Genomic DNA, 17,272 nt, shown 5'->3' with positions numbered 1-17,272 from the left:
AAACTCATTCTATGAGGTCACCATCACCCGGATACCAAAACCAGACAAAGATACTACAAAAAAAGAAAATTACAGACCAATATCACTGATGAATATAGATGCAAAAATCCTCAACAAAATACTAGCAAACAGAATCCAACAACACATTAAAAGGATCATACACCACAATCAAGTGGGATTTATCCCAGGGATGCAAGGACTCTTCAATATACGCAAATCAATCAATGTGATACACCATATCAACAAACTGAAGAAGAAAAACCATATGATCATCTCAATAGATGTAGAAAAAGCTTTTGACAAAATTCAACACCAATTTATGATAAAAATCTCCAGAAAGTGGGCATAGAGGAAAGGGAACCTAACTCAACATATTAAAGGCCATATATGACAAACCCACAGCAAACATCATTCTCAATGGTGAAAAACTGAAAGCATTTCCACGAAGATAAGGAACAAGACAAGGATGTCCACTCTCACTACTCTTATTCAACATAGTTTTGGAAGTCCTAACCATGGCAATCAGAGAAGAAAAAGAAATAAAAGGAATACAAATTGGAAAAGAAGAAGTAAAACTGTCACTGTTTGCAGATGACATGATACTATATATAGATAATCCTAAAGATGCGGCCAGACAACTACTAGAGCTAATCAATTAATTTGGTAAAGTTACAGGATACAAAATTAATGCACAGAAATCTCTTGCATTCTTATACACTAACAGCGAAAGATCAGAAAGAGAAATTAAGGAAACAATCCCATTCACCCTTGCAACAAAAAGAATACATTACCTAGCAATAAATGTACATAAGGAGGTAAAAGACCTGTACTCAGAAAACTATAAGACACTGGTGAAAGAAATCAAAGATGACACAAACAGATGGAGAGATATATACCATGTTCTTGGAATGGAAGAATCAATACTGTGAAAAACACTATACTACCCCCAAAGCAATCTACAGATTCAATGCAATCCCTATCAAATTACCAATGGCATTTTTTACAGAACTAGAACAAAAATCTTAAAATTTTTGTGGAGACACAAAAGACCCAGAACAGCCAAGGCAATCTTGAGGGAAAAAAACGGAGCTGGAGGAATCAGACTCCCTGACTTCAGACTATACTACAAAGCTACAGTAATCAAGACAATATGGTACTGGCAGAAAAACAGAAATATAGAACAATGGAACAGGATAGAAAGCCCAGAGATAAACCCACACATCTATGGTCAACTAATCTATGACAAAGGAGGCAGGGATATCCAATGGAGAAAAGACAGTCTCTTCAATAAGTGGTGGTGGGAAAACTCGGCAGCTACATGTAAAAGAATGAAATTAGAACACTCCTTAACACCATACACAAGAATAAATTCAAAATGGATTAAAGACCTAAATGTAAGACAATACACTATAAAATTCTTAGAGGTAAACATATGAAGAACACTCTCTGACATAAATCACAGCAAGATCTTTTTTGACCCACCTCCTAGAGTAATGGCAATAAAAACAAAAATAAACAAATGGGACCTAATGAAACATAAAAGCTTTTGCACAGCAAAGGAAACTATAAACAAGATGAAAAGACAACCCTCAGAATAGGAGAAAATATTTGCAAACGAATCAACAGACAAAGGATTAATCTCCAAAATATATAAACAGCTCATGCAGCTCAATATTGAAAAAAACAAACAACCCAATCAAAAAATCGGCAGAAGACCTAGGTAGACATTTCTCCAAAGAAGGCTTACAGATGGCGAAGAGGCACATGAAAAGCTGCTCAACATCACTAATTATTAAAGTAATGCAAATCAAAACTACAATGAGGTATCACCTCACACTGATTAGCGTGGGCATCATCAGAATATCTACAAACAACAAATGCTGGAGAGGGTGTGGAGAAAAGGGAACCCTCTTGCACTGTTAGTGGGAATGTAAATTGATACAGTCACTATGGAGAACAGTATGGAGGTTCCTTAGAAAACTAAAAGTAGAATTACCATATGACCCAGCAATCCCACTACTGGGCATATACCCAGAGAAAACCATAATTCAAAAAGACACATGCACCCCTTGGACTTCCCTTGTGGCGCAGTGGTTAAGAATCCACCTGCCAATGCAGGGGACATAGGTTCCAGCCCTGGTCCAGGAAGATCCCACATGCCACGGAGCAACTAAGCCCGTGTGCCACAACTACTGAGCCTGCACTCCACAGCCTGTGAGCCATAACTACTGAGCCCGTGTGCCACAACTACTGAAGCCCACATGCCTAGAGCCCGTGCTCCACAAGAGAAGCCACCGCAATGAGAAGCCTGTGCACCGCAATGAAGAGTAGCCCTCACTCAACACTAGAGAAAGCCCGTGCACAGCAACAAAAACCCAGCGCAGCCAAAAATAAATAAATAAATAAAATTAATTAAAAAAAAAATACACATGCACCCCAATGTTCAATGCAGCACTATTTACAATAGCCAGGTCATGGAAGCAATGTAAATGTCCATCGACACATGAATGGATAAAGATGTGGTACATATATACAATAGAATATTACTCAGCCATAAAAAGGAATGAAATTGGGTCATTGTAGAGACGTGGATGGACCTAGAGACTGTCATACAGAATGAAGTAAGTCAGAAAGAGAAAAACAAATATCTTATATTAACGCATATATGTGGAATCTAGAAAAATGGTACAGATGAACCAGTTTGCAAGGCAGAAATAGAGACACAGATGTAGAGAACAAACGTATGGATACCAAGGGGGGAAAGTGGGGCTGGGGGGCAGTGGTGGGATGAATTGGGAGATTGGGATTGATATATATACAGTAATATGTATAAAATAGATAACTGATAAAAAAGTATTTTAAAAAAAAATGCTCTGAGAAGTTGGAGGAAGCAGAGGAAACTCTTATCAGTATCTTTCCCCATGAGCTTATAGTAGAGATAGGTGCTGAGAATCCCTAAAGACACATGAAGAAACAATGGAAAATCAATAATCCAGAATGCTAGTTTTCTTAAATCAACTAGCATAAGGATGCGCAGCCACTGCTTTGATATTAGTTACTTTTCCTGTAAAGAACTGTGCATTCATCAGACCTGTCCAAGATTGCTGCCTAATTTGGAGTTCTATACCCCAGAAGTTTTCTAATTATGCTTCCCAGACCAGCAGAATCAACATCCCACAGAGACTTGTTCATAATACAAATTCTAGGGCTCTATCCCAGTTGAATGGAGACAGAGGCGTGGGAGTGGGAGAGGTTAGAGGCTGGCAATGTGTGTTCTAGCCAGGCCTCAGGATGATTCTGATGTATGCTGAAGTCTGAGAACTACGACCACAACCAGAAAAAGAAATGTATGGAACTGGAGAGGACTCTGAGAAGAACAATGAAGATGAATGGAATGCCTGGGACAGAATAAACAGAGGAACCAAGATAGATGGCTTTAGCAAGAAGAAACCTGTGGTACTGACATTTACAAGTCTTCAAGTATATGAAGAATTATTCACAAGGGAAGGTAACCAGATGTTCTCCATTTCCCCTGAGGGAAGATAAAGAAGACGTTACGGACTTCAAGTTGCATCAAAAGAAATTTAGGTTAAAATACAATTAAAGTTTGCTGACACAGAGTGTTGTTAAACATTAAAATGAATTGCTGAGGAGTTTGTAGAACTTTCTTCTCTGAGTATCTGCTTCAAAAACTACTGTAAATTATAAAATAAACTCTTGTTTTCTTTCCAGCTAAATGATTACCATCTATTGCATTAGGGAAAATGTGAAAAATATGTTGTTACATTTCAGACCTTTTAAAATTATCTAAAATTTAAAATATCTGAGGTACAGCAACTATCTTAAATATCTGAGTGTTAAAATGATAAGAATACTTATTCAAACACAAAACATATATATTCAAAGTATTTCTTTAAACTACAGATAATGATGTTCCGTAATAGTTCAAAAAGTGAGCAGTAGCACATATAAAATTCTTGGTTGACGCAATTTACATGTATTTTCAAATAAAAAGAAGAAATTGAATACAAATGAATAAGAAGTAAAAGATTGACTAGTTGGTATCTAAAAACTGTATCCTTGTATTTTAAAAACATCACTGAAAAAATTCATAACATGAATACATATATGTGTTACACAAAATGATAGCAGTAACAAAATGCATGGCTTTGCCAAATTGCTCCTAACACTCTCTCCCAATCTTATAATTTTATATTAATAAGTTCATTAAACAAATATGGTTAACAGGTAACTAAAATAAAAAGATACAAAAAGGTCCTTTTCCTGAGCACCAATAATATCTGGTAAGTCTCACATGTAAAGTAAGTGTGTCATAGTTACAATTCCTGAAAAAAAAGTTTTTTTAAATGTTGAAAAGTCACCAAAAGTTTAAAAGTTTAAGCTTTAGTAATTTTCCATGTGTATAGGAAGTCACTATAATGATAACTCTGTGAATTGTTCACCTCCAAAATATTTTGAAGTTGCAGTCTTCATTGACAAAAAATAATTCCAGTAATTTAGTAGATGTTCATATTTATTGTACTTAGCATAATTTAGGAACTTAACATTTTTCATTACCTTTTCCACCTTTCCACCATTGATGTCACTGGGGAGGAATTTCTTGCCAATTGTTCTCAAGTCTGTCTAAAATAAAAATATTATTATTAAAATAAAATTATAGAGAAAAGTGAATCTAAATCTAATCTCACTCACAAACAAAAGATAAAATTACTTAAGGTATGTGGAACAAAATTTAAATAAATGTCTTTCAACTGATTATGAGATATATATATATATATAAAATCAATCTTTTCTAATAACACAGTCCCATACATACATTGTTTAAAGTACGTCAAAGGCCTTATTTATATCTGGTCATACTTCTCTAGATAACCTTTTAACTTACTAAGTCTTCTTTATTAAAATCTAAAACTTGATTTTATGAAACTATATAGTCTTACTAAAAAATTAATGCCACAATCCAAAACTAAATGACTACTTTGAACATATAAACAGAGTATATTTTTGACAACTAAATTCTATATAACCTTGATATGCAGAGACATGAAAACACATTACTCTATAGGCTGTGATACTTATGACATAACAAAGCTACATAACATAAAAATATCCCAGAGAACAATACCACTGCAACAGCAAGAAATCGTAAGACTATACTGTAGTAAATACTTATTTCATTTGCTTTTTAAACAAATTACAGAAACAGAAGTTGGTGAACAAGTGACTAACCACATGAAAATTCGTAAGTACATATTATTCAGCAAACCAAAGCAAAACATAAAAAGGACAACATAGGACTAAGATAAAGTTGTAGGATTTCTGACATAAAAACAGAACTTCAACTACACAGTCTACATAAAAAAACAGAAATTTTCAGGATTTTGTCTTCTTTAAGAAGTGAAAACTAAAGGAATAGTAAGAAATTTGTTCAGAAGAAAACTAATACTACTCATGAAAAAGGCCTAATCATTTAAGCTAAGAAATTATCTTGCTGCTTGAGATAGTGAGGTTAGATTAATAACTAAATGTGTACTGTTTTGTTATTCCTTAAATATAGTAAAGAGAAGCTCTTCATTGCCTCAAGAGCAAAACAAAACAGACTTAGAGTGCATTTAATCACAACATTTATAAGGGAGAAATTTATATTAGACTTAAGGAGAAAATACTAGATGATTAAAATTACAGTATCACAAAAGGATACATACAGAGAAGTAGGACAGTCTTCTTTGAACACCTACAATAATAGAATATCCTCTTATTTGAAATATCCATATATGGTCAGCTTAAGAAACAAGCATACATGTTATATAACCCTCACAGATCCTTTCCAGTCTTTTACTACAATGATTTATAATTTATTTCTCAATGTAATGCAAGGATCACTCCTAAAGTAAAACTCACTGAATGGAACTGCCAGGTAAACTAAGCCCCAAATCCAAATACTTGTTTAACAATTTTTCAGGTTTATCCTTTTTGCAGCCTCCACCCAATAACAGAGTGAAAGAACTATAAACCATACCTCAAGTTGCATGGCTTTGACTTTGAAAATACTAAGCAACATATGGGGAAAAAAATACTTTCCTATACTAGCATTTCCTATATTAGGATTGTTTTGAAGATTAAATAATGCATGTAAAGCATTCAGCACAATGACTTGCAAACAGTAAGCATTTAATGAATGTTAGCTATCATGTTTACTTTAGCGAATATAAAACATGCATATTGTTATCATCTGAACGTGTACAAGTCAATAATACAACTAACAGTTCATAAAAACATAAGCATTATCTTGAAGTCACTCAAAAGCTGAAATATTTAAATATGTATAAAAAACAGAATATATAAAAATTTTATGATACATCATGGTCCTTCATTTCTGGTTTTTATCACTAATTATAAAATTAAAATTAAAATTAAATGAGGCATTAATATAAATGAGAAATGAGCACTAGACTAAAATCCTAAACTTTGATTTACTACATACTGTAATTAACTAATATGACCTGGGACACGTCAGAAATTCTCTAAATCCAGTTAATTTATTCCTCTGTAACATGGAAAACATATTACCAATTCTATCTTCCAAAGCTGTTGTCAGGCTAAAAGGAGACAATGTATTCAAAGTGCCGTACACACATATAAGGAATGTTATTTCACTGTTCTTTTAGCAAGATGAAAATGACCTACCAAATCTTTAAACATCCTAAATTCAAAGTCAATTTATGAGTTCTGCAAAGGCAATTCTACGATTCAGACACTGTTATATCAGGATCACTAGGATAACTGGGTCCAAAAATACATTTATAGTGAATAAGCAATTATGCAGGAGAAATATTTAACCTATAACATGCACGTGTGCACACACACACAAGATTCCTGACTATTTCTTCAAGTAAGTTCAGCAGAATATCTATTTGGCAAATCATTTTGTATTATACAGAATCTTAAAAGAAATTTTAAAATAATCTTTTAAAACTTTTACTGTTACATATTATTTAGTAATTTAAGACTAGGCTATCATTTAATTTTTTTCTGAATAATTCAGGAATTTGGACGCAAAACTATATGCTGAATTTCAAGGTTATTTCTTAATATCCTTACTCCTCATTCTACAGAGGAAAAAAATTAAGAACCTCCCTCCTTTCAACATAAAAACCCATGCAGAAAAGAGTTACATAGCAGCTCTGAGGCTGCTATCTTTAGAAGGGCCTGCTTACAAAGTTGGCCCGAAGGTGTCATCTGGGAACTTGGCACTTGAACCATTCCCTAACAGAAAATGTGGTTCACTGCCTAAATTATTTGTATTAACAATGTGATTTATGGTAAACACCTGCTTTTTGAGGGGGGGAGTCTGGAATTTTATTTCATGCTAAGCAGAGAGTACCTTCCTAAGCAGCCCAATAATAGCCTAATGGACTTCCCTGGGCAGCAAAACCATATACATACCATTGCTTTGTTCACTGCTAGATAAAGGAACAAATTCAGTGTGTTCCCACTGATAGAAGAGAACATTAGCAAGCTTATGCATGGATTATTCTCCCAATATGTAATAAGTTATATATAAGAACTAATAATGCAAGTCTTTCTCAATTAGTGATTAACATCCCACAATCACTTGAAAGTTAAAATAATTCAACAGAAATACTGTATATACCTGATTTTATTTAAAGGTTATAAACTTGAAACTTAGATTATTTGTCTGGTGTAGACTTCATCCCGATTAAAAGTATTTTTTTTATCCTATTATATCGCATAATAGCTTTGGACTGCAGTATTCAACTATATATTTTAAAGAAAATTATAAAGACAAATTAATTCACTAAGATAATAATCATCATGTACCTCTTATGTACACAGGACAAATACTTCATGTTGACTTACTTTACTTAGTTTCATACCCAATTTATACATAGCTCAATGCTATTTACCTATGTATATAAATAAGAAAAATAAAAAAGAAGATTATCACAAAGCCTTTTTCCTATCATCTTTAGGACTTTTTTTAATAAACAAAGAAACTAGGGTTCTTTATACCATTTTTTGAAAATAAAATTCACTAATTTGGGTGCAAATCAAAGAAAGTTAAAGTGTCTAGCAAATATTCCCATTTGTAGTCACAGATAACACACATAATTTCTAAAAAACCTGTTGGTCTTATTGAATAAAATTTCAAAGCAGCTAAAAAAATCACAGGCTTCAAAATATAAATTTTATGTTTAAACCCAAGTTTAATTATATAAATATAAATTTAAGTAATTTGAAAAGTTATACAGTTACATATTTATACTTCACATATTCTTATCAGTTGTCACCCTTTCTGCTTTATGCTAAACATACTTTGCAGTGACATAATGGATTTATCAGACAGTAATTCTCTTCTGAATTTCATTGATTATGTATCATAGTATATGAAGTTGATTAATAGACTGTGACTGCAAAGGCGATACAAAAAAAACTCCCACGGGGTAACTGCAAGATTGAAAAAAGAATATTAATTTACTTACATCTGTACTTCAAACAATTTTTATAACTCTTCAAAAAAATCCAAAAGTCAATCCCAATTATAGAAAAGATACAACTATACAAATGGGTAGAGGGAAAGAGCTTGGAAAGAAATATACACCAAAACATTAACGGTAATTATTTGGTTTTATTATTTTACTTTTCTGTATTTTATGAAGTAGTTGTATGGTACCATATATGCTACTTTTATCAACAGGAAAAGTTACTTTGAAAGAAAAAATACAACTGTCAAGAAGCTATAACCTAGCTAGAGTTTCTATGTACATTAAATGTCAATTTGTTTTCATGAATATGATCAGTTTTTACTGTTATTACATAGCTACTGTAAATGTAATGAAATTCTGTAACTGATCACAGGGTGAAAAAAAAAGGAGTTTTAATTGCATTTTTCCCTTTTTCATTGAATTCTGAATAATAGATGTTAAAGAAATATATATTTCTAATAATTGGCTTATATGAGATTACCAAATTCAACAAACATTCCTGCAACTTAAAATGAACAATAAAAATGCAAGATGATTTATGATTTTTTCTCATCATAAAATCCAGTTTATTCTATGAGATATTTTCATAAATATAGCTTCCAGATTTAAAACGTTTATAAGTTAATAAATAAAACCTACATTGAGAGCAATCAAGATGATGTCATTTATATTGACTTTGTCAGGAGAACTTGTGCACGCTTCAATGCCTTCATCTGAAAGATACCTGTTAAAATAAAATAAATGGCTTAATATTTTCTAAAATCAAAATTAACCAAAATTATTTTCTTAAGTCTACATGCAATTTTGTTCTCTACTATAAAATGCTTTCACTACAAATACTAGGCAAAAAGAGCCCTGGATACTCCCTGTTGTTTATTTACTATCTGATAGAACAGGATAGACAATGCGTATTTTTCCTCTTTTATATCTTTAAAGGGATACTGTGTTAATAAAAGTATCCATATGTTTTCCGAGAAAAGCTATTTAACCATCAATATACTTCTTAAGGAATGAATGAGCTCCTCTTTACTATTATACAAATACAATATCCGACTTAAATATTTAGTAATACAGTAAACTCTTAAGAGATTGAGATGTGCTATAAAAATAGAACTAAAAACAACATAGATTTAAATATAGTCCAACAAACTTTCTTCTGGGCTACTTTCTCACATTATCTTCTCAAGTCCCCTTTCTCTAACATAATGTTCCCAAGAATCTTTCAATAAATACTACTGACTCCAAATAGCACAAAGATAGGCAACTTTTTATCTTACATCTTTTACTTTTCCTGTCTCTTTTCAGTTTTTTTTTACTCATTGTCTTATTGTCCTCTGTTTTTTTTTATTCAGTCCAAACCAACCATACATCTGTAGCAGACAATAATTAATTCAAGAGTAAAAAGATTATTGAATCCAAAGGGGGGAAAAATCATCTCTACCAATTCACCCACACCCAATACAGTCATTTTGAAATTCTTTGATAAATTCTACAATTCAGATATCATCCCCCCAAAAGTCCACCTGTAAAAATGCCCATTAACATTCAGCATCTTTTGTAATCAGTATCAGATACTCCTTTAACCAAAGGTCTGATGCTAGCATTGCCACTGTAGACATTCTCCCACTAAAAAGATCCCACTACTGGGCATATACCCTGAGAAAACCATAATTCAAAAAGATACATGTACCCCAATGTTCCTTGCAGCACTACTTACAATAGCCAGAACATGGAAGCAACCTAAATGTCCACAGACAGATGAATGGATGAAAAAGATGTGGTACATATATACACAATGGAATATTACTCAGCCATAAAAAGGAACGAAATTGAGTCATCTGTAGTGATGTGGATGGACCTAGAGTCCGTCATACAGAGTGAAGGAAGTCAGAAAGAAAAAAAGTAAATACCGTACATTAACGCATATATATGGAATCTAGAAAAATGGTACTGATGAACCTAGTGGCGGGGCAGGAACAGAGATGCAGTCTTAGAGAACGGACTTGTAGACACAGGTGGGTAAGGGGAGGGTGAGATGAACTCAGAGAGTAACACTGACATATATACACTACCATGTGTAAAACAGATAGCTAGTGGGAAGCTGCTGTATAGCACAGGGAGATCAGCTTGGTACTTTGTGATTACCTAGAGGGGTGGGATGGGGAGGGTGGGAGGGAGGCCCAAGAGGGAGGGGATATAGGCATACATATAGTTGACTCACTTTGCTGTACAAGAGAAACTAACACAACACTGGAAAGCAATTATAATCTAATAAAGATGAAAAAAAAAAAAAAGATACAGGAGTGCTAGTCTGACAGAGCTAACTCCGGCTCTTCCTGATGGCCAGCAATTCCACCATCAACCCTCAACCTTAGGCTGATTCTAAGACACTTGTCAATGTAAACTTTACCTGAAGACAGCAACCAAAGAGCATTTGCCTTTAAGAAACATAGGATGAATGATTTCTCAAAAGTAAAAGGGCAAGTGAAAAGAAATGTGAATAGGAGAGTACAAAAAGCAATAGAAAATTAAAGCTGATAAACCTATGCATAAGATCAAGGAGGTAAAAGAAAGGAAAGTGTATATAAATCAAAGCAAGAATGTGTTAAAAAAATTAGATACTATTAAAAGTTGAAGACCATGGCAGTGTTAAACTACAATGATGAATGAAGGCAAGGAGTTAAGTGGGCTACAGAGAAAAATAGAAGTGTTAAGTAGGTAGATGAGTCAGTAAGAATGAATGGATGGGAGGCAGGAATAAATAGTACATGAGTGACCATGGAATACAATGTTTGTTTGCAGTCAGCATAGATGGCTAAAACACTGCTTTAATTCAGAATGGCTAAGTTCATTTCCTTATTACCCTGATAATTTTTCACTATTCACAGCCATTGACTGTATCCAGCACTAACCATCTTACAAATTCAGTTCTACAAATATTAATTAACTCCCCCTTTATGTGAAAAGTACTATGTGAATCAGTAATAAGATCAGTAAAATGATGAAAAATAAACATCTTTCTTCAAGGAGTTTACAGTCTCACATAAAGAATAATACAACATGTAAACAGCTATCATACAATGCCAAAATAACTAAACAAAATGTTATGGGTGCTCAAAGTGGCTGCGGAATGGAAAAGAGTGTACAGAAAGGGAATAGTACGACCAACAACATGGAAGTAAAAAAGTATAAAGCACATTCTAGAGGTAATAACTTGGAACGTTACGGCTGGAAAATGGGGAAGAGATGAGAGGTCAGTATAGGTTGAGATGAATTTTATTTACTGTAGGAAGCAACAGTGCATAGAGGGATATGGGTGCTATATTAAATGCTGACTGAGTAATTACAAAAACACAACTTTCAAAATTCCTACAGTGGGGAAATAATATGCAATGACTAATAAAATACTTTTGTTTTCTAGAAAGGCAACTCTTTAGAATTGAAAGATTATAGGATGTCAGATGAACTGGAAATGATCTTAAAAAATAATCAAAGTTTAACTCTTCAATTTTACAGATGAAGAAAAGAATGCCCAAAGATGTTAACCTAAACTTGCTCCAAAATACAAACTTAAGCTATGCAAAGTTAAAACAAAAATGTCTCCTGATTCCCAGTTTAGCAGTCTTTTCATTACAACACACTATTTTTATTTATCAACAACTAATGCTAATATCAGGAATATGATTTTTTTCTCATAAACAGAAGTCAACATCTATACAAATCAATTTCTTAATCAAGTAGACACTTTACCAACACACACAAAAAGCACAACTAGGCAAATTCAATCAGTGTCTCCAAAGTATATTAAATAAGAATAGGCCTAGTTTCATAGTAAAAGATCAGGAAACTAATATTAACTACTATTAAGAGATTCAAAAATTGTTACAACAATAAAAATACCTATCCTGCAAAATATAAAAAGGAAACATCTATCTAACAAAAATTCTGAAAGCAGAAGAGATAAGGGGGTGTAAATTTGACTTCATCCATGTATAAATCAAATATCATGTGATTTCTTCCAAACGATGCCTGGAGAAGGCTTCCTGAATATAAGAAATTATAAAATATGGCTCAGTCTCAATTTCCAAGTTTTACAAGTCTCCCTTCCTCACCCTTCACATTAAAAAAAAAAAAAAAAAATCAAAGGACTTGAGCCTCACAGCTTTACTTTGTAATTATCAAGAAACAGGAGACCCATTCACAGGTCTCCCCAGTAATATCTTGGTGATCCTTCTGTCAATACTGGACCATTTTCACAGGACTAAATCTAAATTAACTGTAACTTGAGATTTACAAATTAATCTTTTTGTTTTTGTAAACATTTAAGACTCCAATATCATCAATGAATTAAAAAAAGTGATAAAACTAAGGTATTATGTCCCAATCAGCTTCAAGATGCACTACAGGAACACAGCAACTGAAAGAACAAAACAACACAAAATTCACCAGCCTTAATGTGGTCACTGGGAAAAAAAGGAATTGAAAATTGGCACAGGCGTGTCAGATCTGATCCCTGTGCACATCTGCACGATGGACCTCAAGGGAAGTGAGTCATAATCAGTTCCCATGTGCCGTCTTCGAGCATGCAAACCCAAGGGCATGGACCTTAAAGAAGAAATAAACCCCAGAGAGCTCTTGTTGACTACAACAGCCCCAAAAGCACACACTTTTTTTCTCCTCTGGTGGAGATTTGAGAACAGTAACATTATAAAACCACTCATTACTATTCTGAACTAAAAATACATCGGAATACATTTTATTGACAAGCAAGGCACTAAAGGGCTAAATTTCTGCATCATACTCACAGAATAGACTAATATTTCTCTTTAGTTTTACCTTCAAATAATTCCATTTTAAATCACAGTTTAATAAACACTCAAATTTGTTTTAAAAGATTTTGGAAAGTGCTTCTTATTTTCATAAATAAATGTTAAAATTCTGGCTTTCTCAGAGTCATTTAATTTTAATCCTGAGCAACTCTTCTTACTTAAGAAGTAAAAGCTTTAAAATTAATTACTATCCACCAATTTGGGGGAGAGGTGGTTTCCTATTATAAATAATGAATATATATTTAATAAGAAGGGTCTCACTGCTAAAACCATCTTTACCTCATGTTCTAAAGTTACTTGGGCATATAAAACAGACATTCCCAAACTACAGTTCAAGAATCTCAACTGACAGAAAACTGTGATAAAAACAAATACTATTGTTTCAATAGTACTTGTTAGATCCAGATAGTGGATCACTATTACCAGTAAGTGGATTCCTAACTGCAAGGGAAAAGAGTGCCTATTTTCCTTTGATCCATTCCTCTGGAAGTAGGTAAAATCCTTGAGTCTAACTTAATTACTGACTGTGATGTACACATAATGAGGAGGGCAGCAACAAACTGAAGAGTACATGCCCATCTAAAGGGGGCAGCTCCAGTGACTATCTGTATGAGGATAGGTTAAGCAGCCATTGTCAGATCTTCTCATTTTTAGCTTTTAGTTTTTTGCAAAGCAATGTACAAGCCAAACAAAACAGGCTTCAGTCTGCATGTAGCACACACACTTTGTACGTATTAATTGTATTAGTTTATTTCAGTTATCTGTTTGTTTGCTCTTATACACTTTCAACTTGTCTTTGACATGCAGGGTTGTGCCCTAAGTGTCTCTCAAATGATATAATATCCATGGCTGACATCCTTTTCAAGCAAAAGAGGAAAAGAACTGTCTTTTAGGTCACTTTGTATGACTCCTGGACAGCAATAAACATATTTATGCATGTAAATAGTGTTCTTACCGGATTTATCATCAAATCATTTACTTTGGCCTAAATTATCTTCAAACTGCACATATGATAACTCATCCTTACCTAGATTTCCAGACTACATATATTTTTTAGGGGGAAAAATGTTCTAATTGACCAGAAATACTAAAACAGCACACTGAACTTTTCTTCCCCTCCACCTACCTGTACCTGTCCAAGCAATGAATGCCCATTCAAGTCTGAACTGAGACCTGAATTCCTAAGATAATCAAAAACGGAATCTATTATCACGCATACAAATTAGGCTGACGACACATGAAAATTCTTTAAAATGCCAATAAGAAAATCAAGAGTGAAAACATTCTTCCCAAATGGATAGGGACTCAATCAAAAAATAAAGGACATATCTGGACAATGACTGCTACAGGATGGTCTTAACTGTCTCTGAAGAAAACCCAAATCGCATGGCCTCATGTGGTTTTTGGGGTCTCTGATCTATACATGATTATTTGCTGCTACACTGAGATTACTAGCCCACATACGTTATCCAAATACCAAAATGGGAATTTTATAACTGAATCCTTGCTTAGCTACAAAGAAAATAATAACTAACTCCCAATTACTCAAGCCAATAGAGGGACAGGAGAGAATAAAACCTGACAGGTAATTTCTTAAATCATTTATATTAAAAGGTATCTTTCATCTTAGCAAATATGAACATTGCCAACCTACTGCAAATTCCCAGGGCATTAAAAAATAATTTTTAAAAACTACCCAAACAAAGGTCTCTCTATTCACTCTGCATATCCTGTTTCCAGCCCCACAGTGTAAGTGGTCTGTAACATGCCTGCTGAAAATTTTGGTTTTTGCTATTATTCTTATAGGCTTTTGCTGTACCCAGTCAAAAACACTGAAATAATAATTTGCTAATTCCCTCCGTTAGGATAAAGGAAAATGGCCTATGAACTCCTATTTATGAACCACAGAGTAATAAGATTAGTTAAGGTAACAAGGCTAATAAAAATTTGGGCACAAGGACTTCCCTGGTGGTCCAGTGGTTAAGCACGCTCCCAAAGCAGGGGGCCCGGGCTTCATCCCTGGTCAGGGAACTATATCCCACATGCCGCAACTAAAGATCATGTACGTGGCAAGAAAGATCCCACGTGCTGCAGCTAAGACCTGACGCAGCCAAATAAATAAATATTTTTTTTAAAAACTGGGGCACAAAATTTGCTTCAAATAACCTGGTACAGACTAAATGAACATACTAAATACAATTTATAAATACATTGGCGAGGGGGCGCGGGGGGGAGTCACCAACCAGAATATAACTTGGTACACCAGCATTAAGTTGAATGAATTTATGGTATTAAGCACAGCAAACAGGAGGATCAGAATCTATTAAAAGTAATTCAGAAGGGGGAGTCCTATGACCCAAATGGCAAAAAAGGAAAAAAGGAAAAATATTTTCATTTCCCTAAAAAAAAGTACCACTTCTATCACTACCATTTTCTTTCCTTCTTTAGGTTAAGTGGCCACCTACCATGCCAAAATGAATACCACAATCTTTATTCCAACAATTACAATAAGGACCTGAGTCAACACTAGCTTAAAATTTAATTTTCTCTATGGTTTATATACAAATGGATCAAATAAAGATATGTATTATATAAAGGAACTCTAAGTAACAAGTAATTAGTGTTCATCTTAATCAGTGAGTGAACTATTTTCTATGTAAGATTTATTTTATTCAAATATAAACTATCTTTAAAAATGCATCTCTTTTTCAGTTTTTAGTTTTTATGATTTCTTTGCATGCACAAATGTATATTACTTCCACCATTTAGCTAATATGATATTAAATTTTTTCTACACATGGGAAAATCTATTTTAATTTCTTCTATGCTAACTTTCCAAATTTTTATATTACAAAAATAAAAACACCAAAAGCAAAGAAATCATCATTAAAACCTTAACATTTTATGTGCAAATGTTTCAAAAAATTAACCTGCAAAAAAATGGAGAGGATAAATATGCAAAAAGTAAAAAAAAAAATCTGCTTAGTACTACATAAGATCTTTTTTCTAAGCAAGTAACTTCAATAGAGACGTGAAGCATTATGAAATGCCTTGATACATCATGATTAACATCCGTATTACTCAAACTTCAACATTTCAGTGGCCAGACAAAAATCTGGGGGCCCAATATTAAAGATTAAGATATGGACATCAGAAAAGGTTCTAGGGATAATCCTTTGTAAAGTCATATATAATGTAAAATATTTAAAAGTGTTTAAATTCTGAAAATTTGAAACCTAGATTTGTTTTTGTTAAGCATTTCCTTTAAAATGTTGAAGATGTTTTAGAGAGCTAATTCTGAAGAATGTACTACTTGAAAACACCACTAGATGACAACCTTGCTTCACAAGCATAATATCATCAGCCCATTACTGGAAGCTAAGACTCCAAAGATGTACTAAACTGGCTTTCAAATAAAGGTTTCCAACATTTATTGGGTTTTTTTGGTGGCGAGTAGATATATCAAAAATAAAATAGACTGTTATAATTTTAGAATTTGTGTTTGCTATAAAGATCACTCAGGATTTTAAAAAGAAACTCATTTAGCAGACACTCAAGAGATATCTCACATGGAAAAAACAACTGAAGCATATCAATAGACAATTTTCTCTCTTATTCTCTCCTATTCATCCTTTGGAAATAGAAACTTATAAAAAGTACACATAAATTACTAGAGATTAATGCTTTTTTGCTGTGGAAGAGTTACAAAGAGTATTTTCAACATTATTTCAATAGTTGTTTTTCTCTGACATCAAAACAAATAAGTATGACAATTTTAAGATAACTATAGGAAGACAGGTGACAACAAATCACAAACTTCTATTTTTTATGATCCTTTTTCAGCTATTTAAAATATTTTCCCTATACATAATCCAACCCATGAAGACATTAGCCCTGGAATGCTTATTTGATATT

The 17,272-nt window shown here is 33.2% G+C and overlaps 1 protein-coding gene across 1 annotated transcript in view; it reads right to left on the bottom strand.

Moving 5' to 3' along the window:
• Positions 1-17,272, bottom strand: part of TDRD3 (tudor domain containing 3) — a 223,882-nt gene that overhangs the window by 123,001 nt on the left and 83,609 nt on the right. The window contains exons 2-3 of the mRNA XM_059902581.1: positions 9,168-9,252; positions 4,579-4,644 (exon numbers count right to left, since the gene is read on the bottom strand). Of these exons, the coding sequence (XP_059758564.1) occupies positions 4,579-4,644; positions 9,168-9,252 (151 nt within the window). The remainder of the gene's footprint in view (positions 1-4,578; positions 4,645-9,167; positions 9,253-17,272) is intronic.

The sequence above is a fragment of the Balaenoptera ricei genome, chromosome 18, assembly GCF_028023285.1.
Source record: "Balaenoptera ricei isolate mBalRic1 chromosome 18, mBalRic1.hap2, whole genome shotgun sequence".
Classification (NCBI taxonomy): domain Eukaryota; kingdom Metazoa; phylum Chordata; class Mammalia; order Artiodactyla; family Balaenopteridae; genus Balaenoptera; species Balaenoptera ricei.
This window is presented reverse-complemented; position numbering and strand designations above follow the sequence as displayed.